The 26,363-nt window shown below is 43.2% G+C and overlaps 1 protein-coding gene across 1 annotated transcript in view; it reads right to left on the reverse strand.

Moving 5' to 3' along the window:
- LOC127173724 (double C2-like domain-containing protein alpha) overlaps positions 1–14,483 on the reverse strand; it is a 46,284-nt gene extending 31,801 nt beyond the window's left edge. Inside the window, 4 exon segments of the mRNA XM_051123647.1 lie at positions 4,916–4,990; positions 6,294–6,373; positions 7,820–8,132; positions 14,377–14,483. Coding sequence (XP_050979604.1) covers positions 4,916–4,990; positions 6,294–6,373; positions 7,820–8,132 — 468 coding nt within the window. The 5' untranslated portion in view covers positions 14,377–14,483.
- Positions 14,484–26,363: the final 11,880 nt, after the last annotated feature.

Raw genomic sequence — 26,363 nt, forward strand, 5'->3', positions numbered from 1 at the left:
CAACATAAAGTTTGTCTTGACATTATCTTGACACATCACATGGACATGTTCCACCAATATTTTTTTTATTTTAGTTTTGTAATATAACTTTTTTTTTAACCCAACAGACTTCTTCTCTTTTTTTTTTTTTTTTTTTTTTTTTTTTTGTCACTGATGTATTATTGCAAAGACATTAAAGCATGGCATGAAGCACATCTGATTTTTAGTAATTTAACCAATGTTATGAACTTGACTTGCAATATACACCAATCAGGCATAACATTATGACCACCTTCCTATTATTTCTACTGAATAGACTAGAACATTTTGTTGGCATTAGTGGAAGTGCATTGGCATGGTTCAAATTGTACTTATCTGAGTGCCATCAGTTCATAGCAGTGAATGAAGAGGTATCATATTGATCACAAATGCTGTAAGGAGTACCTCAAGGCTCAGTACTAGGGCCGTTACTTTTCATGCTTTACATGTTACCCTTGGGAGATACCATCAGGAAACATGGTGTTAGCTTTCACTGTCACTCAGCTCTATATTTCTTCGCACGCCCAGAAATATAGAAATATAGGTCCTGGTTCTGTCAGCACTGCACTGGCTCCCAATTAAACATTGTATAGATTTTAAAATCTTGCTAATTACTAATAGTTAACGGTTTAGCACCTCAGTACTTGAGTGAGCGCCTATCATATTATTGTCCTTCACGTCCACTGTGTTTTTAAAAGTCTGGCAATTTGATAATACCTAGAATATCAAAATAAATTTAGGGCTGCAGATCTTTTTCTTATTTAACGCTCAGTCTCTGGAACATCTACGTAACATTGTTTGGGAGGCAGACACATTCTGTCAGTTTAAGTCTAGATTAAAGACTGTCACACCCCTGCAATATGTTCTGGGCTGAGGAATTTCTCATGAACATTCAGCAGGCGGAGAGGCCGTTGGAGCAGTATGTGGAGGAATTCTTGAGCGTTTTACACCTGGTGAGTTGGAGCGATTCTATGATTACTCCTGACGATTGCCGCAGACCCGTAGCGGAATTCATTAACCATATCCTTGCTCTTAGTAATTCCAATTTCTATGTCGATATGGAAGATTCTAATCTTCCCCCCCATCCGAAAACACGCGGACGCTCCAGCTCACCACCAGCCAGCGTCCTTCACCTGCTGTTCCAACGAGCTCACTCCCTCCAGTCCTCCCTCGCTCTCCCCAGTTCTCCAGAGCTCCTCCCTCATCCTCAGCCCAGAACCCTTGGCCCGCTCACGGACTCTAGCCGCAGCCCCGTGCTTGAGTCGGCCTTCCGCCGCCCCGCGCTCAAATTGGCTGGAATATGGCAAGCCACATATGCCATAAGAACAATGTTGACCAATATGGATTACTCTCTCCTTCATCTCTACTGGTCCCATCCAGCCCTCCCAAGTCTCCGCTGGTCCCGTCCAGTCCTCCAGAGCCTGAGCGCCGTCCAGAGCCCGCGCCACCAGAGCGCCGTCCAGAGGCTTCTAATATGCTCCCTGACCCGCCATGGCATCCCGGACTGTATGCTCCGCTGTGGCTCCCTGAGCTCCCTGACCCGCCATGGCTCCCTAAGCTCCCCGATCTGCCCTGGAGGCGTACCTCCTCTCCCTCCTGTGTCTGCCCTGCACGAGCCTCCAGGGCACCCACCCCCCCTCCCCAGTGTATTTGTTACGGCGTGAGACGCGCCTTACAGGAGGGGGGAGTAATGTCACACCCCTGTGGACTGTTTCATTGGTTTTTCCCTGTGTGTCCTTATTTGGTCTTTCCTGTTCCATTTCTGATTATGACATCATTGTTTAATCACTTATACCTGTCCTGTTCTCATTAGTCTGGTTATTTAAGTTTGATTCAGTTCCTCGTTCATTGTCGGTTCTTAATGTCGTTATGTTGTTTTCGTTGTGTTAGGTTTCCCTGCTGTTCCTGTTCGTTCCTGTTCCTTGGTTTGGATATTATTAATAAAGTGCGTGTTCATGACTTTCTCATCCCTACTCCTTCCCGCACACAACACCTGACAAAGACCTATCTCTTTTACTTGGCATACACATAACACACTAACACATTTCTATTATTCTTTTTTTTTTTTTTTTTTTAATTTTATTTATTTGATCAGGGACAATGCACAAACAACATTAGTCTAAAATAAGAAAAGATGTCATGTGCCAGGTTATAGCAAAAATGCTAATTTCCACCCGCAGTCCCTGGACAGGTCCCTGGCAGTCCTGGTTCAAATCTGTTAAGGGATTGTTAGGCTGCAATAATTATGTCAGCCAGAATCGGGAACACTTTCAGAACACTTTTTCTTACATCATAAGAAAGAATGGCATCTACAGTAATATTAGTCTGTTTTGTTCTTTTTCCAAGGTCACTGTGGACACCTCAATCCAGTCCGTATCCAGACCAGATGGTGGATCAGGACCTAGAGATGACCTCTACAGCCCTGAATGTCAGCAGAAACCATATTACCTAGCCATCGACACAAGACCACAGGAACCACATAAGTCCTCTGCACAATCTGTCTTTGCTGCAGCATGGAACAAACTGCTGGTTCGTCTGGCCAGAGGAGAACTGGCCCCCCCGACTGAGCCTGGTTTCTCCCAAGGTTTTTTTCCTCCATTTCTGTCACAGATGGAGTCTTGGTTTCTCGCCGCTGTCGCCTCTTGCTTGCTTAGTTGTGGTCACTTAATTTCCAGCGATATTGTTGACTTGATTGCACAGATACTATTTGAACTGAACTGAGCTGGATGATGACATTACTGAATTCAATGATGAACTACTTTTAACTGAAAATTGTGTTTACTGTTGTCCTTTTGCATTACTGACACACTATCTTTCTATTTAATACTGTAAAGCTGCTTTGACACAATCTGTATTGTTAAAAGTGCTGTATAATAAAAAAAAACTTGACTTGACTTGTGTTGGTCTTCCTTTTGCTGCCAAAGCAGCCCTGACCCGTCGAGGCATGGACTCCACTAGACCCCAGAAGGTGTGCTGTGGTATCTCGCACCAAGATGTTAGCAGCAGATCTTTTAAGTCCTGTAAGCGGGGGTCCATGGATCGGGCTTGTTTGTTCAGTACATCCCACAGATGCTCGATTGGATTCAAATTTGTGTCAGAGGTATGTGTCAAAGTAACATCAACATGGATGGCAGGACCCAAGGTTTCCCAACAAAACATTGCCCAAAGCCCGGCTTGCCTTCTTCCCATAGTGCATCCTGGTGCCATGTGTTCCCCAGGTAAGCAACGCACACGCACCAGGCCATCCACGTGATGTAAAAGATACCATGATTTATCAGACCAGGCCACCTTCTTCCATTGCTCTATGGTCCAGTTCTGATGCTCACATGCCCACTGTTGGTGCTTTTGGTAGTGAACAGGGGGTCAGCATGGGCAGTCTGACTGGTCTACGGCTATGCAGCCCCATGCGCAACAAACTGTGATGCTGTGTGTTTTCTGACACCTATCCATCAGAACCAGCATTAACTTCTTGAGCAATTTGAGCTACAGTAGCTTGTCTGTTGGATTGGACCACATGGGCCAGCCTTCGCTCCACATGTGCATCAATGAGCTTTGGATGCCTTTGACCCTGTCACCGGTTCGCCACTGTTCCCTCCTTGGACCACTTTTGATAGATACTAACCACTGCAGACCAGGAACGTTCCACAAGAGCTGCAGTTTTGGAGATGCACTGACCCAATCGTCTAGCCATCACAATTTGGCCCTTGTCAAACTCGCTCAAATCCTTACGCTTGCCCACTTTTCCTGCTTTTAAACACATCAGCTTTGAGGACAAAAAGTTCACTTGCTGCCTAATATATCCCACTCACTAACAGGTGCAGTGATGAAGAGATAATCAGTGTTATTCATTTCACCTCTCAGTGGTCATAATGTTATGCCTGATTGGTGTATGGTACTATTAACATAACATCCTTACCCCAGCATGTTCAGGATCTAACAGGTAAAAAGACACATGCAGACAGATAGCAGCAACAATTACATTTGGCAGTTATTGTATATATTATGTATAAATGTTATATCATTATATATTGTAGCACAATTGGTGCAGCCTTACCTTCTTTGAAATGTTCTTAATATTTTCTGTTCTGCAATATAATAATTACTTTTGACACAAGTTAACTGGCCCCTAATTTGTCCCTGTTTGAGCAAACTTCCAAAAATTGGGTTTTAAAAAAGGCAAAATAACTGTATTTATTTCCCAGATTGGTTACACTTTATTTTGATAGTCCACTTTAGACATTCTACTAACTATAAATAACTATAAATAACATGTCAACTAATTTTCATTAATTTGCAACTACATGTCAACTAACTCTCAGAGCAGACTGTTAGGTTAGGTTTAGGGTTAGTAGAATAAGTTCACATATACTTGCAAAGTTTAGAAGAGTGTTAGAAGATATTAAGCAGACAATCTACTAATACTCTAATGACTAGTTGGCATGCAGTTACAACGTTACTTACTGTTTAGTAGAATGTCTAAAGTGGACTGTCAAAATGAAGTGTTACCAGAGACACAACTTTTTTGCATACCTGCATACCTGACAATAATCATTCAAATAATAAACATACAAACTACTTGCACGTGTAAACATGTAAAATAACAAGTAAGAAGTAATAAGATCCTGGTGAATGAGCACTAATCTTCCAGCTTTGTACGCCTGTTTTATAGAGAATGCGAGAGTTGTCAATCTGAGCAATCACTTGTTGGTGGACAGCTAAAAAGTCATTTTCTCTCACACACTCTATCACTCTAAGTTGTTTTATGGATTACTGTATCAAACTATTGTCATTGCTGAACCAAAGAAATATACTATCTTGTTTCATCTTCTCTTTGTAGAATAAAATATTATATATTTAAGTGATAAACAAGTGCAAGAGTGACAAAAAAAGACCAGACCTTGCAGGCACCAGGAAGCAGGTGTAACTTCACATAGGGGTCAGCCAAACCGTTAAAATCCATGGGCCTCAGACCCTGTGTGCATTGAAGGAAGTATGAAAATACAAACAAAATAAACAAGAAAAAGAGAGAATGGTGATAAACCAAAGAGTAAACATAGAGGTATCCTCCCAACATTGTCTATAATAGGGCCATTTTTGTAGATGTTACTGTATTCATCTTTTACAAAAGTAAATACATGCATTGCTTGACTAAAACATACTCTGTCTAAAACTGACACAACTTAGATTAATTATTATTGATTTTAAACAGGGCAATGAGGCATCATTGAGTATATTGAGATTAAAATGAAATACATTTTTAGAATGTTTGTCCACTTATCGTTTTGACAGATAATTAGGGTTCCAGGTACGAAGTGATAAAATGTTTTTTTTTTTGTTTGTTTTGTTTTGTTTTTTTCTGCCATAAAAGTGTCTGGGCATCAGAGACCATACATAACAGAGACCCCAAACTTGGTGGGATGGTTCATAACTATACAAACTACTCAGGCAAGCGAACACACTATATGGCGCTATAGTAAGTTTCTTTGTTTCATAATAACTCTGCAAATGTGGGCTAGATTCAAAATTCATTGTCTCCTCTGAATCTGGTCTAAATCTCAACATTCTTCAATAATTCATTTCCATCATGAAAAAGTTTCTGCCATTTTGAAAGCTCCTAGGCTGTTCAACTGATTACCAATCCGGCATACATCATCACCAAACACTCATCCCCAAAATTTTGATTGCTCAAAGAGAAAGTAAGTCAATAATTGGTCAGGCAACAACCATTTTTATGAGTTGAACATTACGGATTATCAACAAATATATGTCAAGTTTAATTAAACCTAATACACATAGAAAACAGGAATTCCTGAGGATGCACACTAAGTTTTGCTAAATTTTGCTAATAGGGGGCACTACAGCTAAAAAAAAAGTCATATGATCTGTCTTTGGTGGATGTCCTAAACATGGCAGCAAACAGGCAGTCAAATTTCAAAAGCTAATGACCAAAACTGAATGGCCTACTGTTATAAAAATTAATGTATTCGCACACTGTGTGAAAATGAATATGTGTACCGAATTTAGTGATTTTTTTTTTCCTCACATGGTTTTATTTGTAAAATCTTTATCTTAATCTTTATGAAATCTATCTATTTTCCTATTTTTACATTTCTGTTTTTAAACATGTTTTAAACATGATTTCCTTACAAGTGGTTATGCAATTAATATAAAATATAAACAGATTTAACAGATTATGCATTATGCTACAATATTACATCTTCCCAGTACAAGACAGAAAACTCTTTATATGAAAAAAAAAGATAATATGTAGTTACCTTTGCTCTAATAATGGTGCAGCGAAGAGAACTTGTAACAGTCTCATAGAGCAGTTCGAATTCTAGGGTTCCCAATGATGCTGACACAAATGAACCAAAATATCAATCAGTAGACCAATCTAAGTTTAATAAAGATTTTGTTAAACATAAACATTGGTTAGATGTAGGCTTACACTTAAACAGTTTACGATCTGTTCTGTTTAGTATAAACTTTACAGTGCAAAGACATATAGAAATGGGGAAACACATGACAACCACAACCAGTGAAAGGTAGATCTAGTGAACATGAACCAATAGCATGTTTCCACTGTCAGGCCAAAATTGAGCGTGCTAGTGCGTTCCAGGGCCAGGCATGTTTCCACTGTCATTTTCAGGGTTTGATTGTGCTTCCTTGGGGCCAACTACCAGGGATTTTCCACCCACCAAATATCTTGGTCCAAAGTGGGTCAAAAGGAGCTTGAGGAGTCGTCATGAACAAAGTTATCAAAGTTAGAAGTTTATCCAAGTTATAGGAGATGGTTGGCATCACTGCTATTTTCAAGCTACCAGCAAACATAAACATTTATGACATTTAAAACAATTTTAATGGCACAACTCAAATTTAGAGACCAGTGAGTGTCTGAAATAATTTACAGTCGCAAGCTGATAGGAATTGTACAAAGCAATGGGAACTGTATGAAGCAGAGATCTATTATATGCACTGCCAAAGGCTACATGTGCTAACCATCACTATTATAAATATGTTATGCTAATGAAAATACCGTCTGACGACTTTTGAGGGAGATGTGTTAAGGCTGGGTTTTAGAGAAGCGCTGCTCAGACATTGGAAACACAGCTTGATTTTGGCCTGGCAGCTCAAAGTGCAAGCACTAGCCTGACAGTGGAATAGTGGCTAAGGAAACAACAGAACTGATAGACACATGAAAAGACAATAAACCAATGAATCTGTGAAAAGGATCCAAGCTGGGAAAGGACCATTTCAGAACTACCAACACAAATATAGTGTTGAAAAAACAAGCATGGTGAAAAAGTAAAAAGGTATGGATAAACATTTGTTTAACCATTATCTTTTAAATGCATCGTTATGTAAAAACATAAGAAAAAGCTATGACTGGTAGAACAATTTTCTGCTTCTCTTATCTTTAACTGTTGAAAGAAATAATAGCATAATTTAAAATAATTAATGTGGAATTTGTTTATGAGGATGTAATACATTTTTCAAGCTGTCACATGAAGTTCTCACAAGGTTACTGGGTATTAAGAAAGATTAAGCTATGTGCTGTTTTTCTATATGATATATTTTAGAAACTACAAACAATATCAACAAAAAAGAAAACTGTGTTCATCAAACCATTTCATGGGATCTTTAACATATAAAACAGTTAATCACTTGTCACAGCACAGCATAAAAAAACATCATAATCACAAGACATTATGTTGATATTAGAGGTGTAAAGCACTTGTTGAGGATGAATAAACATCCCTTTTCTGTTTGTACTTGTGTGATCAAGTTATAAATGACTCACTGTTGTCATCACTGTCACAGCTGTCAATCTCCACAGATGTGTCCATTCTACTTATTGCTGACGGTGTCCCTCTGCCTCCAGCAGCTCCCGCTAAGTAAGGGGACAGGAGACCTCCATGCCCTGCTGCTCCAACAGCATCTGAAGGACAGCTGGCCTGGTTTGGTGACAGTGAGTCAGAGAAGGAGGATGTTGGAGAAAGATGGGGGAAGTAGGCTGATATTTGACGAATGGGTCGAATGGGGCCAGGACAGACATTTATCGCCATGTGCTCCTGTATGGAGATCCCCATCCGCTTTCCCTTTTGTACAGTCATCTGGTTAAAAAAAAAACACAAACAGAAACAGGTAAGTATTCTGTGTATGAGATGATCCCGATTCTGCTTTAGTGTAATTAGATTTATAACCAGATGTTCGGTCCTAATTGTAATTGCTAAATTGTAGGGATCCTAGCAAGATCAATCAAGATCCAACTGGATAAGTGAAATAAAAAAATGTTTTATTTAGTTTCTATTTTATTCTTAAACCATTTGGTAACATTAATTAGTTAGTTATCATTAATTAATGCATTAACTAATATTAACTAACAATGTGCAATACATGTTAAAGTATTTATTAATCTTTGACAAGAACAGGCTGATGTCAGAGTCCACGCTGGCAGCCACTTTTTTTGACTCTAAGAACTGTCCAGAAGAACAGGCAGAGGTAAGAATGCAGGAAGACGGACACTCCACTGAGGTTAAAACAGTTCACGTAGACAAGGACAGACTGAGATTAAAATCATGGGGTCGCAAATAAATCCAGCATCTCTGCTTACCAAAGCATATTCAAAAAGAAAAAAAGTTGCACAAGCTGTAAATATAGCCATCCATGCAACAAGGCATATTGTCATCCTCCATTCTGTGGTTGCTATATTTGCCACAGAAGGGCATCGGTGATAAGAAGAAAAGGAAGGAGTGCCCCCCCTTCTGAGGGAGGACTGAAAGCAATAACTGCCCAATTGCCACAGAAATGGAGCAGGTTTTCTGCTTTAAAAAAAAAAAAAAAAGGAATCGCAGACTACTCTTTCTGTTGCTTGTTTTATGTTGTACTCTGAGAAATGCTTGTGTGCTTATGCATGTCAGTGGGTTTTTGGCAAGATGCCTCAGATCACATTCTAAAATAACTTTTAAGTATTTTATTTTATTTATTTTTTTTCAGAATTATAACTAAACCTGTCTCCTCGTCAAGCGTTGTCAGTTGCTCCTTCTAGAGGAGCTTGTTTAGCTGGTACAGTTCAGTCTAATTGGGGTTGGAGCTAAACTTTGCAGGACACCAGGCCTCCAGGACCAAGTTTGGGCATCCCTGCACAAAACAAAGTTCTGTTCTGTTCCGTTCTTCTTTTAGGGGTAAAACAAAGTTTGAAATATGTGAGCAGCGGTATACTGTTAGCATATATCCCGATGCCGCCCACTCTGATGAGAGTAACGTTTAAATAAATACGTAAATGTGTGCATCACTGCACAAATCGGCAGCACATTACAGTTCCGACATGGCCATCGGAGCTGATCGCGGCTACTCTGTTCAATGGTTGTGTTTACACCAGCCACATTGTGGTATGTTTCAGATGTGTCCCTGAAGCAGTTCTCTGCGCTGCCCCTGTGTTATTATAGTAAAAGAGTAACCATGTTTTTTTGGTGTATTGATTACCGTTTGTAAAACCACAGTTTTACGACAAATACCATGGTTAAACTATGGTTAGACTACCAAAACCATGGTTAATTTGTAGTTAGTTATAGTAATATGCTCCATCTATCTATTTTGGTGCATGTCTCTTTAAATTATAATTGAGCTACTGCTCAACCCCACTCCTCTCTTCCATTTCTTTGTGTATTTGGTGGTACATTACCATCAAAAACAAAACTAATCCACTGCAACCTCATTGGCTCTGATGCCGGCAGATTTTCACACTCATTTTCACTTTTACATCCAACTACAAAACACCTGCATTGCTTATGAGACACTGTTGTCACTACAGCTGCTTGAGCACAGAGAAAATGGTGGACAGCGTACAACTGGCTGAGGGTGGAAATATGCTAATACAGGCCAGTCTGTCAGTAGTCGTTGGCAGTGCCTGAGCAGTATGACATAATACTGCCCAGAAAATCAAACGACTTGATGATTGAGACTATTTAGGTTTTTTGTGGATAAAAAAAGAGTGAAAGGATTTTTATAATTATAGGGTGGTTGGCACATCATATGCAAAGGTTTCTGGATGTAAAAGTGAATTTTGCATCCAGTGTCTCCTTTAATTCAATTTTGAAAAAATCTTTTGAATGAATGAGTCAGTGAATTAATTATTAAAATGGGGACTTGCCACCACCAATTAGCCAGATTTACTAACAAGCTTTAAATTTAAAGTACAAACTATCTTTTGGTGTTAAAATAGTGCTGTCAGGATTTACTAAAGACACGCAGTGAAGAATTAGCACTTAAACGGTGTGAACAAAGTTTTTTTTTTGTTTTTTGTTTCCCTCCCATTGCCGCTTTTATGGAATTGCACTCTAATGCTAATTTGCCCTATTTAGTGAATCTGGCCCTAATAGTGCTAATCCTCAAACACAACCTGTCACAAATTCAATCCAAGAAAGTTCCTCAGGTTCCTTTTAGGGACGAAGCTTACCAATATCAAGTTTTTCCTTTCAGTTTATTACCACACCACTTCGAATGGAAGTAGCTCTGGCTCCTCTGTGACTCCAGAGCATCCATGTACTGAATTATATCAATCACTGCCTGATCCTAACTTAGACTGAGGAGTTGGCATGTTGTGCTTGTCTACAGGAAGTGTGCTTTTTCCCAGTAAGAGTTTTCTGGTGGTAATGTGGGATGCGACCACAATGCGGGTACAGTTGTCTCCTGCATGTGTAGATTCGATCCTTGCTGCTATAAGCAGTGGTAGGCTAGGCCAAGATTTATTAGTCTTTCAATTTCCGAGGCTGTTGGTTCTCATTGCAGCTGTAGCTAACCTTATTCCAGTGGGTCTACTGCATATGTCAGTTCTGGCTCAAGAGCAGAAAATATACCCTTTGAACCACCCATCCAGGGTCATAACGGTTATGCACTGAAGTTTTCATACCCTTCATTTGTGGAAAAGACCCCAGTTTCTTACCCAGGGTCCCACTCTTTGGGTGCTGCCATCACAAAACACTCACTACAGATGCCTCTATCAGTGGCTGAGGTGCGGTTCTCAAAGGCTGTGTTGACCCATCTTTCATGGTACATAAACTGCCTGGAGATAAGGGTGATGTTTCTTGCATTGAAACATGAACTTATACAACTGAGTGGCCCATGTGTTGGTCCGCACAGACAAAGCTACGATGGTCTATTACAGGGGTGCTAAACCCTGTTCCTGGAGATCTACCATCCTACAGAGTTTAGCTCCAACCCTGATCAAACACACCTGAACCAAGCTAATTAATCTCTTAGGTAGCACTTGATAATTACAGACAGCTGTGTTGGAGCAGAGCTGGAACTAAAGTCTGCAGGTAAGTAGATCTCCAGGAACAGGGTTGGGCACCCCTGGTCTATTACAGTAATCACCAGGACGGGCTGTGTTCATGCCCCCTTTTCAGGCATGCACAGCACATCTAGTTTTAGGCAGAAACCAAACTGCTTGGCAGTTTACATTCCAGGACATGCAAACTTAGGAGCAGACATCCTGTCGAGGCAGGGGCAAGGGTTCAGGGAATGGCAACAAAATGCTCACAGGTCCAATTTAAATATTGGACCTAAAACCTCCATGTGTAATAACCTAAAACACTGTCTAATACTTGATAGCTGTTCTGTCAATTTTTAGTCATCAGTTAGGAACCTAGGTGTGCTATTTGATAGCAATCTTTCCTTCGAAGACCACATCTCTAGCATTTGCAAAACTGCATTTTTCCATCTCAAAAATACAGTATATCTAAATTATGACCTATGCTCTCTAAGTCAAATGCTGAAACGTTAATTCATGCGTTTATGACCTCAAGGTTAGATTATTGAAATGCTTTACTGGGTGGTTGTTCTGCACGCTTAATGAACAAACTCCAGCTGGTCCAAAATGCAGCAGCTAGAACCAGAAAGTATGACCATATTAGTCCGGTTCAGTCAACACTGCACTGGCTCCCTATTAAACATCGTATAGATTTTAAAATCTTGCTAATTACTTGCTAATTATAAAGCCCTAAATGGTTTAGCTCCTCAGTACCTGAACGAGCTCTTATCACATTATAGTCCCTTACTTCTGCTGCGTTCTCAAAACTCTGGCAATTTGATAATACCTAAAATATAAAAATCAACCGCGGGCGGCAGGTCCCGAACACTGTTCGGGATGCAGACACACTCTGTCAGTTTAAATCTAGATTAAAGACCCATCTCTTTAACCTGGCTTACACATAGCACATCAACATATTTCTATAATTCAGATCCGTTAAAGGATTGTTAGGCTGCATTAATTAGGTCAACCAGAACCGGGAACACTTCCCATAACAGATCCAGTCCGTATCCAGATCAGATGGTCACTGCAGTCCCCGGATCCAGTCCGTACCCAGCCCAGACGGTGGATCAGCACCTAGAGATGACCTCTGCAGCCCTGAATGTCAGCGGAGACCACATCAACTAGATGAGCCCCAGAGACGGATCTCCAGTGAAGACCTCGTCACCTAGACAGCCATCGGCACAAGACCATGGGAACCAGATGAGTCCTCTGCGTTTGGCCAGAGGAGAATTGGCCCCCCGACTGAGCCTGGTTTCTCCCAAGGTTTTTTTCTCCATTCTGTCACCTATGGAGTTTTGGTTCCTTGCCACTGTCGCCTCTGGCTTGCTTAGTTGGGGACACTTATTCTTCAAACGATATCGTACACTATTTGAACTGAACTGAGCTAGATGATGACATCATTGAATCCAATGAATTGCCTTTACCTGAAAATTGAGTGTTTACTGTTGCGCTTTTGCATTATTAATGCACTATGTCCTATTTAATACTGTACAGCCGCTTTGTCACAATTCTGTATTGTTAAAAGCGGTATATAAATAAAGGTGACTTGACTTGACAGGTGGTGGAGTTCATATGTCAAGAATATGAAAGAGTGGAAGTGGACTTGTTCGTCTCCAAAGAGGCCACTCATCACTCCTCCAGCTTCTTTGGGGCTGGATGGCATGATACATCTATGGCAAAGTCTGCATTTGTACAAGTTTCCTATGATAGCCAGACCCGTTCCACTTAAGTAGCTTTTTTCTTGACAACCCATGTCTGGTTCTCAGATCCAGTGTCTTTCCTGGATGGCACTCCTTGGGAGATTCCTGTCTGGAGAAACCTTCTATTTCAAGTGCAGGAGTCAATCTGTTACCCCTTGCTGGAGATTTGGAAATTGAAAAAAGAAAATGGTATTGGTTTTAATGCTGGGATGCTGGTTAGGTAGGTTTTGATGCTGGTTTAAGCTGGTCCTTTGCTGGTTTATGCTGGTCCTTAGTTGGTTTATGCTGGTCCTTTGCTGGTTTGTGTTCATCCCAGCATCAAACCAGGGACAAAAAATGCCAGTTTTTAAGTCATGGTGTAAACAACATCAGTTGTTGCCCATTTGGTACGGTGCTGAAGTTCCTCCAAAAGTACCTCATAGCAGAGCTAGTCTTATGGTATTTGAGGCATTTCATAGTGTTCTGAACATGATGCGAAAAAACGAAGCGAATCGCTGATGAACGGTGCGAAATGATTTATCGCCTTCTGCTAATTCATGCCTGCACACTAGGTGGCGCCGACCAACAATGCATTTTTTTCTCAGATATGTATCTCGTAAATGGATTTAACATCGTCCGCTGCTCAATACAGCATTAAATTAGGATAAATAAAGCTTGGTTCCATACCAAAAACACAAAACTATCTATAATGCCTGACTGAATTATGTTAGATGCTTTACTTCACAGCAGCTGTACATGACTCACGTTTATACTGTTTATACTCAACCACAAAATATGAGCTGTATCATAATCACAAATCAGACATACAAATCTCCTATAGCTAATAAACAAACACAAACTGCTAAGTACACAGCATGGCTGAACTGAATTGTCATGAATGTCACAACTAAAAAAAATCCCAAATGGTCTTAATAGAGGTTTCATTTTATTTATGCTAAATAGGCTATAACTTCTCTCACACACACAAACATACACAAATTTAACCGTGAACTAAATTACTGTTACTTACTGCATCATTTCTATATGTTGAAGACATGGACATCTTTGTCACAAAAAGGTCACAAAAAACATTTTTTTTCTGTTTTGTTTTTACAATATTTAAATTCTGAAATTAGCAATGAGCTGAAAATGGGTGTGTTTTTTAATTATTTATAATAACACTACCTGGACTCAGGAGAATTTTCTTTGGGTAATTAGTCACACAGGTGTAACCATGATTAAAACAGAAAGCTCTTTAATAATAATAATGTCTTGTGCACAAATAAAATGTGTACAACTAAAGAACCTGCATAGTGAACAAGAAATTTAATAATAATAAAAAAAAACAAATTAATGTTTACTTACCTCAGTGACGTATGATGACAAAAGTGAAAACCACAATGGAGAGATGTGGACTGACAGAGAAGAAGACCAGACAAAGACAGAAAGATCTAGAGAATGTTAAAAGGAAAGAGAGACAGAGAGTGCGGAGGGGGGGCGGAGGGGTGATGCGTCTTTATTCAGCTGCATCAGTAGGCTAGTACAAGTTAAGAGAGATGTGTATGTGCAACAGCAGGGAGAAAATTACAGGAAAAGAGCTTTTGTGTGTGTGTGTGTGTGTGTGTGTGTGTGTGTGTACTTGTTTTTGCTACCTTGTGGGGACCAAATGTCCCCACAAGGATAGTAAAACCTGAAATTTTTGACATTGTGGGGACTGGCTTGAGGTCCCCATGGGTACAAAAGCTTATAAATCATACAGAATGAGTTTTTCTGAGAAAGTAAAAATGCAGAAAGTTTTCTGTAAGGGTTAGGTTTAGGGGTAGGGTTAGGGTAAGGGGACAGAAAATACAGTGTGGAGAGTATAAAAACCATTGCACCTATGGAGAGTCCCCACAAGGATAATAAACCAGACATGTGTGTGGGTGTGTGTGTGTGTGTGTGTGACCTGTGAATAAAGTTTTACATAATTTAGCACCAATATTCATGTGTCAGACTTTCATGACATCATTTGTACTCAAAAACATGCACACACACAGAAACATTCTCACTCTCTCTTCTTCTGCCTCTCTAATTATAGGAACGACTCATCAGTCTGTAACAGAAAACACTGTGCTATTCCTAGCTGTGAAGTGACAAGTTAATTTAGCTTTCTTCCCTTTCATTGTTTTGTGTTTTCAGACACATAGAAACACACACATACACACCACACAAAGTGAGAGAGCATCCTGGCAACTGTTTTATAAAAATAAAAGTATTTTGTAGCTGACTATTCTTTGTGTGTTTCTTTATATGCTTACACTAACCATCAGTAAAATTTAAAGGGCTGCTGTAACATACAGTATCAATCCGTGGATCATTCTCCCACCCCCAGAGGGTGCCATCAGCAGAGTAATGAATTGGAAATGAAAGCAGAGACGTGAAGTCAGACACTTTCTGCTTCCTGTAGTGATGCTCGCACGGCGTTTGCATACTTTATCACAGATGAAGTAAATTAAATGCAGTATTTCTCAAATACACAGATGTTAATACAGTGCTATCTATACAAGAATAAAGTTCAACATATACTATTTAAATACCAATAAAGTTTATCATTGTTTTTTGATAAACGTGACTCGTCTACAGTAAAAGACCTTTTAGTGTTATTTCACAAGTTTGTGTCCATCCAGTCATGATGGTTAATGATAAACGAACTTAGCTTGCTGTCCTCGAAAGAAGCTTAAATCCAAGGCTTGACTTGAACTCTGAGTTGCTTATCTTTCAAAACCACTGTTAGTAGTGCATGGTACAGCAAATAATTTACCATTGGGAAAGTGCTTTCAAAAGACGTCCGGGATAAAGTTGTAGAAAGGCACAAGTTACGAGAAGACTACAAAACATTTCAAAGGCTTTAGCTATTAGTTCAGAGCATCATTAGGACATGGAAAGCGTATGGCACCATCAGCAGATCAGTCTAGACTGGGCCATCCGCCCAAAGTGGATGACAGAGCCAGGAGGACATTGATAAGAGAAACTACCAGGAGGCCACAGACAATTTTGAAGGACTTTCAAGGCTTTATGGCTGGGTTTGGTCAGTCTGTGCATGTGACAGATATCTCTCAAGCTTTACACAAAGCTGGTCTGTATGGCAGGGTGGCAAAAAAGAAGGCTTCCCTAAAAAAGTGTTACATTCAATCTAGTTTGCACTTCGCAAAAACACATTTGGTAAAGTCTGATACCTTCTGGCAAAAGGTTCTATGGTCTGATGAGACCAAAACTGACCATTTTGAACTGACCTCCAAACGCTATAGTTGGCGAAAAGCAAACATAGCACACCACCCAAAATATACCATACCTACTGTGAAACATGGTGGTGGCAGCATTATGTTATGGGGGTGTTTCTCTTCAGCTGGGGCTGGGCGATTGGTCAGGATTGAAGGGAAAATGGATGCTGCCAAGTACATCTAAATTCTTGAGGAAAACCTGCGTCCCTCTGCTAGACAGCTGAAGATGTGCAGGTCATTCCTTTTCCAATATGACAGTGACCCTAAACATACTGCCAAAACAACAACGGAATGGCTTAAGGATAAGAAGGTGAATGTCCTCGAGTGGCCAAGTCAGAGCCCTGACTTAAATCCAATCAAAAATCTGTGGATGGATTTGAAGAGAGCAGTCCATTGCCACTCACCACAGAATTTGACTGAACTTGTGCAATTCTGCAAGGAAGAATGAGCAAATATTCCTCAATCAAGGTGTGCAAAGCTAGTACAGACATATCCAAAACGACTGATGGCTGTAATTAAAGCACAAGGTGGCTTTACAAAGTATTAAATCAAGGGACTGATTATTCTATTTTTTTTTTTTTTTTTTTTTTTTTTATGTTTTTTTTTTTAATTAATTTGCAGAACTGTTGTGTTTTTTTTTTCTTTCGTTGGTTTGATGTTGTAGACCAAAATTGTAAATAAAGTTGGAAAAGTTATTTGTTGTAAGTTGTTTGATTTCAGGCTGTATGACAAATAAAGTAACTATTTCAAAGGGGTATGATGATTTTCTATAGGCAATGTACACACTATATTGTATTCATTTGTTTTCACCTAGACTTTTTTTTTTTTTTTTTAATCTAGACTAAAACCTGCAAGCCCCGAAAAGAGATTATTCTGTATTATCATTGATACATTTTTTCTGAACACAATAGTTAAATAGTTAAAAATTGTTAAAAAGTTATGAAAAAGTATAAAAGTATATTATACTTATACTTATATATATATATATATATATACATAAATTCTTAAATAAAATGTAGTTATTTGAAGTAAAATAGACAATAGCTCAAATAAAATTAACATTAAAACTAAATAAATAAATAAATTATTTTAGCTGACAAGGCAACATTTCTCATTTTCATTTACTTCATCTTGGTGTTCTAAAATAAATAAAAGTAAAACTGAAATCAATTTTAATAACTATACACAATTAAAAACAACAAAAACGAATAAAGACCAAAAAAATAAAAAATAAATAAAATAAAAGGACAGCGTGTAAAAATATAAATACATAAATATTTGCAAAAGCTATAATAGTAAATCAATACTAAAATAACATTGCTTTGTTTATAACAAGCAAGATGTTTTAAGCTATGAAACTTGCAGGATGTTTTAATGGTTTATATGCCAAAAGATCAAGGCAAATTTGATTTCTCATGTCATAACTGTCACGAACGCAGTCTTTGTGGCTCCCTCTAACCGCCGCCAGCGGGAACCCTCTCCGGACATTTAACGGACTTCATTTCCCATCACCCCCTGCCTGGGACTCCCCTTCCGGTTCCGGGTCTCCCGGTTCACCTCCCCCTTTCGGCCATTTATAGACCACCATTTCGGCGGGTTCCCCGCGAAGTTTTGTTAGTGTGACTTTCAATCCTGAGCGTTTTTCTTTGTATTGCCTACCTGTTGCCGATTGGACTGTTTATTCCTCGTGTTTTGATTCTCTGCTGCCTGCCTTGTAACCTTTTGCCTGGACTATCGTTTATTCTCTGGATTATCTGCTCTGTACCTGTCTGCCGTTGTTGACCCTCGCCTGCTTGACTACTCTCGAATAAATGTCGCATGTGGATCCCACATCTCCGGATCAGTCACTCTCCTCGTTACAGAAAACTTCGCCACCTACGGATCCAGCGACTGCACACCAGACCCCACCGGAGTCATGCAGCTTGGAACTACCAAGATCACGGTGGAGGAGAGGGAGAGACGGCTCCGGGGCAACCTCTGCCTATATTGTAGACAGGCCGGCCACATCAGGGCTAATTGTCCCACTCGACCACCACGTCCTCCTTCCTCGGTGAGTAATGAGCCACCTCTTTTCAATCGCTGTGAGATACCTGTAACTTTGGGATTTGGTGATGTCACAATTCATACCACAGCCTTGATCGATTCCGGCACCGCCGGGAATTTCATGGACTCAGACTTTGTCACGGCTAACCACCTGCCTACCCTCTCTTGTTCCCCACATGTGACAGTAGCCGCCCTCGATGGGCGACCGCTAGGATCGGGAAGGATCCTCCACACCACCAACGATCTCACCCTCCGGATCGAACCCTGTCACCTGGAAACCATCCGCTTCTTCATCATTACCTCACCACAGTCACCTATTATCCTGGGCTACCCATGGCTAAACCTGCACAGACCGAACATCGCCTGGGCCGACCGAACCATCTCCCACTGGTCACCCCACTGCCAGCAGTACTGCCTCCAACCCAAGACCAAGCCAGCAACCACTCTCAAGGTATCTACCACCAAGAAAACCATACCCACCGAGTACCAGGATCTGCTCGAAGCCTTCAGCCGCACCAAGGCCACCCAATTACCTCCTCATCGCCCAGGTGACTGTGCCATCGACCTCATCCCGGGAGCTACACCCCCAAGGGGCGTATTTTTCCATTATCCCAAGCAGAGTCAGAGGCCATGCACACATACATTCAGGAGGAACTGGCTAAGGGCTTCATCAGACCCTCCACCTCACCTGCATCAGCGGGTTTCTTCTTTGTTAAAAAGAAGGACGGCGGACTACGTCCATGTATCGATTACCGTGGGCTCAATGAGGTGACTGTCAAGTATCGCTATCCTCTCCCGCTCGTGCCCTCGGCCTTGGAACAATTACGGACTGCCAGGATCTTACGAAGTTGGACTTACGCTCGGCTTACAATCTTATCCGGATTTGTGCTGGGGATGAGTGGAAGACGGCCTTCTCCACCACCTCGGGCCACTATGAATACTGGGTCATGCCTTTCAGCCTAGCCAACAGTCCGTCCTTCTTCCAGGCCTTCATCAACGAGGTTTTCCGCGACATGCTGAATCACTGGGTAATAGTCTATATAGACGATATTCTAATATATTCCAGCTCCTATGCCGAGCACGTCAGACACGTCAGAGCGGTACTGCAACGTCTCATTGAACACCTGCTCTATGCTAAGGAGGAGAAATGTGAGTTCCATCTGGACAAGATTTCCTTCCTGGGATATGTCATCAACTCAGCAGGAGTCGCTATGGATGAGAAGAAGGTCCACGCCGTCCTTAATTGGCCACATCCCACTACGCTCAAAGAGCTCCAGCGCTTCCTCGGCTTATCTAATTTTTATCAAATTTTTGATAAAAATTCATTCGTCACTTCAGCACGGTAGCTGCTCCCCTCACGGCCATGATCAAGAAAGGTACCTCCCGCCTCACCTGGTCCCAACCAGCCATTCAGGCCTTCAACGATCTGCGACAACGATTCACATCTGCGCCCATCCTTTACCACCCGGACCCCGAAAGACCTTTCATCGTAGAGGTGGATGCCTCCAGTACCGGTGTGGGCGCGGTGCTCTCACAGCGGCAGGGTGGGCCCTCCAAAATGTTCCCATGCACATATTTCTCCCATAAACTGAGCCCAGCGGAGAGGAACTACGATGTGGGTAACCGTGAGTTACTGGCTATTAAGCTAGCTCTCGAGGAGTGGCGGCATTGGCTCGAGGGCGCCAAACATCCATTCACCGTCTTAACAGACCAGAAGAATCTAGAATACCTCCGCTCAGCCAAGATGCTTAATCACCGCCAGGCCAGGTGGGCTCTATTCTTCACCCGTTTCCACTTTCAAGTAACATATCGTCCAGGCTCTCAGAATACTAAGGCTGATGCACTCTCTCACACTTATGAACCCGACATACCCACCAGCTCCCCTGAAGCCATAATACCCACTTCTATGATCGTTGCACCTGTGACCTGGGACATTATGACCGAGATTTCTGAAGCACAAACCCAGGACCCCTCTCCAGCCAATTGTCCTGAACATCTCACCTATGTTCCCCTCAGCCTACGATCTCGAGTGCTGGCCGAGGTCCATTCCGTCCCCAGCTCAGGCCATCCTGGTATTGAGGCTACCCTTCAGCTGATCAACAATCGGTTCTGGTGGCCCACACTACGCCCGGATACCATCAACTTCATCAAGAACTGCACTGTTTGCAACACCTCCAAGGTTCCTCGTCATCTACCGGCCGGGCTCCTCCAACCCCTGCCCTTGCCTCAACGTCCTTGGTCACACATTGCCGTGGACTTCGTCACGGATCTTCCCTCCTCCAATGCTTGCACCACCATTCTCTCAGTGGTGGATCGGTTCTCCAAAGGCTGTAGCTTCATCCCTCTACCCAAGCTCCCCACTGCCATGGAGACGGCGGAACTGTTATGCAATTGGGTCTTCAGGTTCTACGGCCTACCAGAGGACATCTTATCGGACCGTGGACCCCAGTTTACCTCCCGATTATGGTCGAGCTTCTTCCGCCTCCTGGGGGTCAACGTAAGTCTTACCTCAGGATACCACCCCCAGGCCAATGGACAGGTCGAACGTCTGAACCAGGAGTTGACTCGCTTCCTCCGTTCATACTGCCAGAACCACCAGGAGGACTGGAGCCGTTATCTCTTCTGGGCAGAGTACGCTCAAAACTCATTACGCAAACCCGCCACTAACCTCACCCCGTTTCAGTGCACCTTAGGTTTTCAGCCACCCTTATTCCCATGGTCCGGGGAGCCCTCAGAACTCCCAGCCGTCAACTCCTGGTTCCAGCACAGTGAGGAGGTCTGGGATCAGGCCCACGTCCATCTACAGAGGGCCGTACATCACACCCAGACCCAGGCCAATCGAAGACGCCAACCCAATCCACCCTACAAGCCTGGCCAGTGGGTCTAGCTCTCGACCCGGGACCTTCGTCTGCGCCTACCTAGCAAGAAACTCAGTCCCAGGTACGTGGGTCCTTTCAAAATAATCAAACAAATTACACCAGTATCTCACCCACTTTTCATGTGTCTCTGTTCAAGCCCGCTGGCAATCCGGAAGGAGCGGAGGACCTAGATGAGACCGCCCACCGCGGACCCAGCTCCCCCCCGTTATCATCGACGGTGAGGAGACTTATCGTGTCAACTCCATTCTGGACTCCCGGCGCCGGAGGGGTCGCCTCCAATATCTGGTCGACTGGGAGGGTTTCGGCCCCGAGGAAAGATCTTGGGTCGCCGCCGGGGATATCCTGGACCCCTCTCTCACCATCGACTTCCATGCTTCACACCCTGATCGACCAGCCCCCCGCGCGAGAGGTAGACCCCGGCGTCGGGCACCTCCTCGCGCCAGGAGTCGCTCGCGGGGGGGGGGTTCTGTCACAAACGCGGTTTCTGTGGCTCCCTCTAACCACCGCCAGCGGGAACCCTCTCCGGACATTTAACGGACTTCATTTCCCATCACCCCGTGCCTGGGACTCCCCCTCCGGTTCCTGGTCTCCCAGTTCACCTCCCCCTTTCGGCCATTTATAGACCGCCATTTCAGCGGGTTCCCCGCGAAGTTTTGTTAGTGTGACTTTCAATCCTGAGCGTTTTTCTTTGTATTGCCTACCTGTTGCTGATTGGACTGTTTATTCCTCGTGTTTTGATTCTCTGCTGCCTGCCTTGTAACCTTTTGCCTGGACTATCGTTTATTCTCTGGATTATCTGCTCTGTACCTGTCTGCCGTTGTTGACCCTCGCCTGCTTGACTACTCTCGAATAAATCATGTCGCATGTGGATCCCACGTCTCCGGATCAGTCACTCTCCTCGTTACAATAACTTCTTTAAGAAAAACTATTTGAAATTGCATTTTAATTGCAGGACAAAACCAGCCATACATATGCAGCCCGCAGTTCTATATTTGACATCTTAAAGACGGTCCCACCTCCGCCATCCCTGGGCTATGTTTGGTTCACATGCCTTATGCCAGTGCTGACTAAATGCCATCTGTGCAAAGACTGTTCCAGATCATGTCAGTAAGATATTGATTGTTTTACTGTGGATTCGTTTTTTTGTGGATTTGAGACAGGCTTTTCAGAGAGACTGAAAATAAAACCCTATAATAAAATTTAAAGGTCCACTTGAAGGGATAGTTCACCCAAAAATGAAAATTCTGTCATTAATTACTCATGCTCATGTTGTTCCAAACCAGTAAGACCTGTGTAATCATTAATCAGTAAGACAAATAAAAATATTTTTTATGAAATCCAAGAGCTTTCTGACCCTGCATAGATAGCAAAGAAAACTACCACTTTCAAGGCCCAGAAGGTTGTAAGGACATGGGCCAACGTGCATTCACGAGAGTACCATGACACATTTGTGCATTTCTCTGTTTGTAAACAAGGCGCAGCACATCTGGGCTCTACATCAGAATGCCTACTCCTGTGTCAACGGCACTAAATGCAATTTCAGGACAGAAAATCTAATGAGAAGCAAAAAGCTAGGTGTAACAAGTGGGGCGGGGCCGAGAGCCGTGGGAACGGAACCGGTGGAGTATAATGATAATGAGCAACACCTGCGCCACTCACCGGTCTCGAGTCCCACAGAGGAGCTCTGAAAGGATAGAAGGAGGAGCAATGACAGTGAAAGACGAGAGAGGACCAGGCCTGGATTTAATTTGTGTTTTGTGTGCGGCAATTCTACGATCTGTGTTACATTGTTGTCGAAACCCGGGATGAAGGAGGGACACGCTGTCAGAGGAGCCCTTGCTGCTGAGTGGGTTTGCGGTGCTGAGGAGGTCGGGCAGCATGAAGGAACAGACGACTGTGGCTGCCTGACGCGGTGGTGCTGGAGTGATGGTAAAAAAGGTGGGACAGAAGGCTCGCTGCTGTGCTCCGGGGTCGAGGAGGGGTGGTTGCCGTCCGAGAGGGAGTGGAGGAGTCAGCACCGTTCGCCAGGAGGCTGGAGTCTGCTGCCGTCCGCAGGGAGATGCAGGGAACGGGGGACTCGCTGCCGGCTGCCCTCAAACCGGAGGAGCTGTTGCCGTCCATCAGGGGCTGGAGGAGTATTAAGTCGTCCACCAAAGGATGTCCAGTACCATTGCATGGCACAGCGAGGACAGTGTCCGGGGCAGTGTCCAGGAACCGGACCAAGATTTTTTTTCTTTTCCTCTCTCCCCTCTCTCGTCCTCATCCTTCCATCTCCTTTTCTCTCGCATCATCTGTCCTTACCCCCAGGTACGCCGTGGCTGCCCTGATGGGTTTTGACACTAAATAAAATATGTTAAATGGCACTGTACTTGTACACACTGCAGTGAGGGGCCCCTCCTTCACTTTTGTGGGGGCTGCGCAGTTTGTGCTATGCCACTGAGGGTGATGTCATCAAAATCGTTGATCCATATTGCCAGAAGTGAAAGTGTTATGGATTGAACAGATCGGGAGGCGTGCGGATTCCATATACAGAGCTTCTTTATTATGATCAAAACAGGCATGGGTCAGACAATGACATACAGGAATTTAGAAAACAAGACAGAGGAGCACTCAGATAAACAGGCATAGGTCAATCAACGGTGAACATAATCCAAAGGATGAGGCAAGGATCCAGGCGAGGTACAGAAATCCAAGGCAGGCAGGTGATCAGGAAACAGAAAATCAGGCAAAACTAGGCGTTACAATACTTGACTAGAACTAGACAGGAAACTGGCTCCATAAAGTGCTATCATTAGGTGAGCGATAAATGCAGACAATATTTGGCAATCTGAGAAGGATCTGAGTGAGTGTTAAATAGTGTGTGATTGGTTACAGCTGTGTGCGTAATCAGAGCAGTGAATGAGGGGAAATGTAGTGCGGGGTGACATGCAACATTTTGTGTAGTGTGATAGTCAATGTAATGACAGTGCGACATCTGGTGGCGAGCGGACGGAAAACCACGGACCAGATTCGTGACAGAACCCCCTACCCAGAGCAGACAGAGCAGGAGCAGACAGAGCAAGAGTCCACCAGGGCGGAGCAGACGAAGTAGGAGCCCTCCACGGAGGAGCAGACAGAGCAGAAGCACTCCACGGCGGAGCAGATGGATCAGAAGCCCACCACGGTGGAGCAGACAGAGCAGAAGCCCACCAGATGGAGCAGATGTACCAGAAGCCCTCCACGGTGGAGCAGACGGAGCAGGAGCCCACCAGGGTGGAGCAGACGGACCAGAAGCCTTCCATGGCAGAACAGATGGAGGAGGAGCCCACCAGGTTGGAGCAGACGGACCAGAAGCCCTCCACAGCAAAGCAGACAGAGCAGGAGCAGGCTATAGGCACAAACAGTTCAAAGTCAGGCACATTGTTAGAAACTAGACTGGCAGACAATTCAATGGTTACATTAGGGAGAACTGAACAGACAAATAGTTCATAATTGGGTTCACTGACTGAAAATGGCAGGATAGGTGGTCCAGACAAATTACTTGAAATAGGGGGACCAACAGATAATTCCGGACCGGACTCATGGGTAGACACAGGATGAACAGATAGTTCATAATTTTACTCACTGACAGAAACTGACAAGACAGGCAGTTCAAAATCAGGTTCATCAGCAGGATTATGACAGACAGATAGTTCAGAGTACACAGAGAGTTCTCAGGCAGCCTCCATGGCTGGCTCAGGACCGAACGGGAGTTCATAAATGACCTCTTTGGTCAGAACAGGACTGACAGAGAATTCAGGGGCGGCCTCTCTAGCCTTGACAGAATGAGCAGATGGTTTATAAATGGCCTCCTTGGCCAGGATAGGACTAGCAGAGAGTTCAGGGATGGCCTTCATAACCATGACAGGATAGACAGGAAGTTCATAGATGGCCTTCATAGCCATGATAGAACAGACAGGGAGTTCAGAGACGGCCTCCATAGCTGTGGCAGGACAGATAGGGAGTTAATTAATGGGCGCCACTACCTTAACCAGAGGTGAAGTAAAAAACGTCACTTCAGGAGGTTCTGCAGCATACGCCGCCACCTCTGTAGAATCTGGAATGGACACCGCCTCCTCTGGAGGTTCCGCAGCCTCAGCCGCCACCTCTGGATCTGGAGTGGGCACTGTTTTTCTAGAGAATCTGCAGCCTCGGCTGCCACCTCCTTCCGCAGACATTGCTGGCTCTGGAACTTCAGCGGTAGTGAACACACCCCATACACACCAGAAATCAATCCCCCATATTGTAAATGAAGCAGACAAGGGGATTACTTCTGGGACAGACGGGTTAGACAGCACTGGTTTAGGGATACCAGTTGCAGCAGTGGGTCTTCCATGCTGGATGGCAGTCTGGGATACTGAAGAACAGTCTATGAGAATCTGGGTGCAACAGACAGGAAGTGACGTGACTCTGGACAATCAGCTGTGATGTGACAAGGCTCTGGATGATCAACTGTGACGTGACTTGACTCAGGAAAGATCAACTGTCACTTGACTTGAAGCAGGTAGATCAGCTGAGACGTGATGTGACTCTGGGAGGTCAGCTGAGACGTGACGAGACTCTAGAAGATCAGACATGACATGACTTGACTCAGGAAGATCAGCTGTGACTTGACTTGACTCACGAATGGCAGCTGTACATGACAGGGCGTTGTTGTGGCCGCCATTATGTGAGTGCAGTTTGGTGTGTCCACCATTTCAGTCACAGACGCAGTGTTGCGTTCCTCCTCCGCGACACCCACAGTAAACAAAGAGCCCATGGACAGCAAAACAAAGTCCAAAAAACAACTCAGTGACAAACGCGGACCAGCGCGTCTAAGTTCAGATTGTAAAGGTTGATTTACGCTATCACAAAAAATCTCTATCAAAAGACAGTCTGGGAGATCAGAATAGATAAACCAGATGGCTAAAAATTGTCGAACATAGTTCTCCAACGATCATGGGCCGACCTTGTTTAAGGGCAAATAATATTCTTGTTGTGTCCATACCTGGCCAGTGTCTGTTTGAAAAGCTGCTGGATCCTTGTGTGGCTGAGTATTCTGTAACTGAGCAAACGAGATGAGATCCATACAAGCTTTTATACATAGACAGATACATGATCATAAACAGGAAGGGTCGACACCAGCAAACAGATACAAACAGAGCAAGATACA

Source organism: Labeo rohita, chromosome 12, assembly GCF_022985175.1.
Source record: "Labeo rohita strain BAU-BD-2019 chromosome 12, IGBB_LRoh.1.0, whole genome shotgun sequence".
NCBI lineage: Eukaryota > Metazoa > Chordata > Actinopteri > Cypriniformes > Cyprinidae > Labeo > Labeo rohita.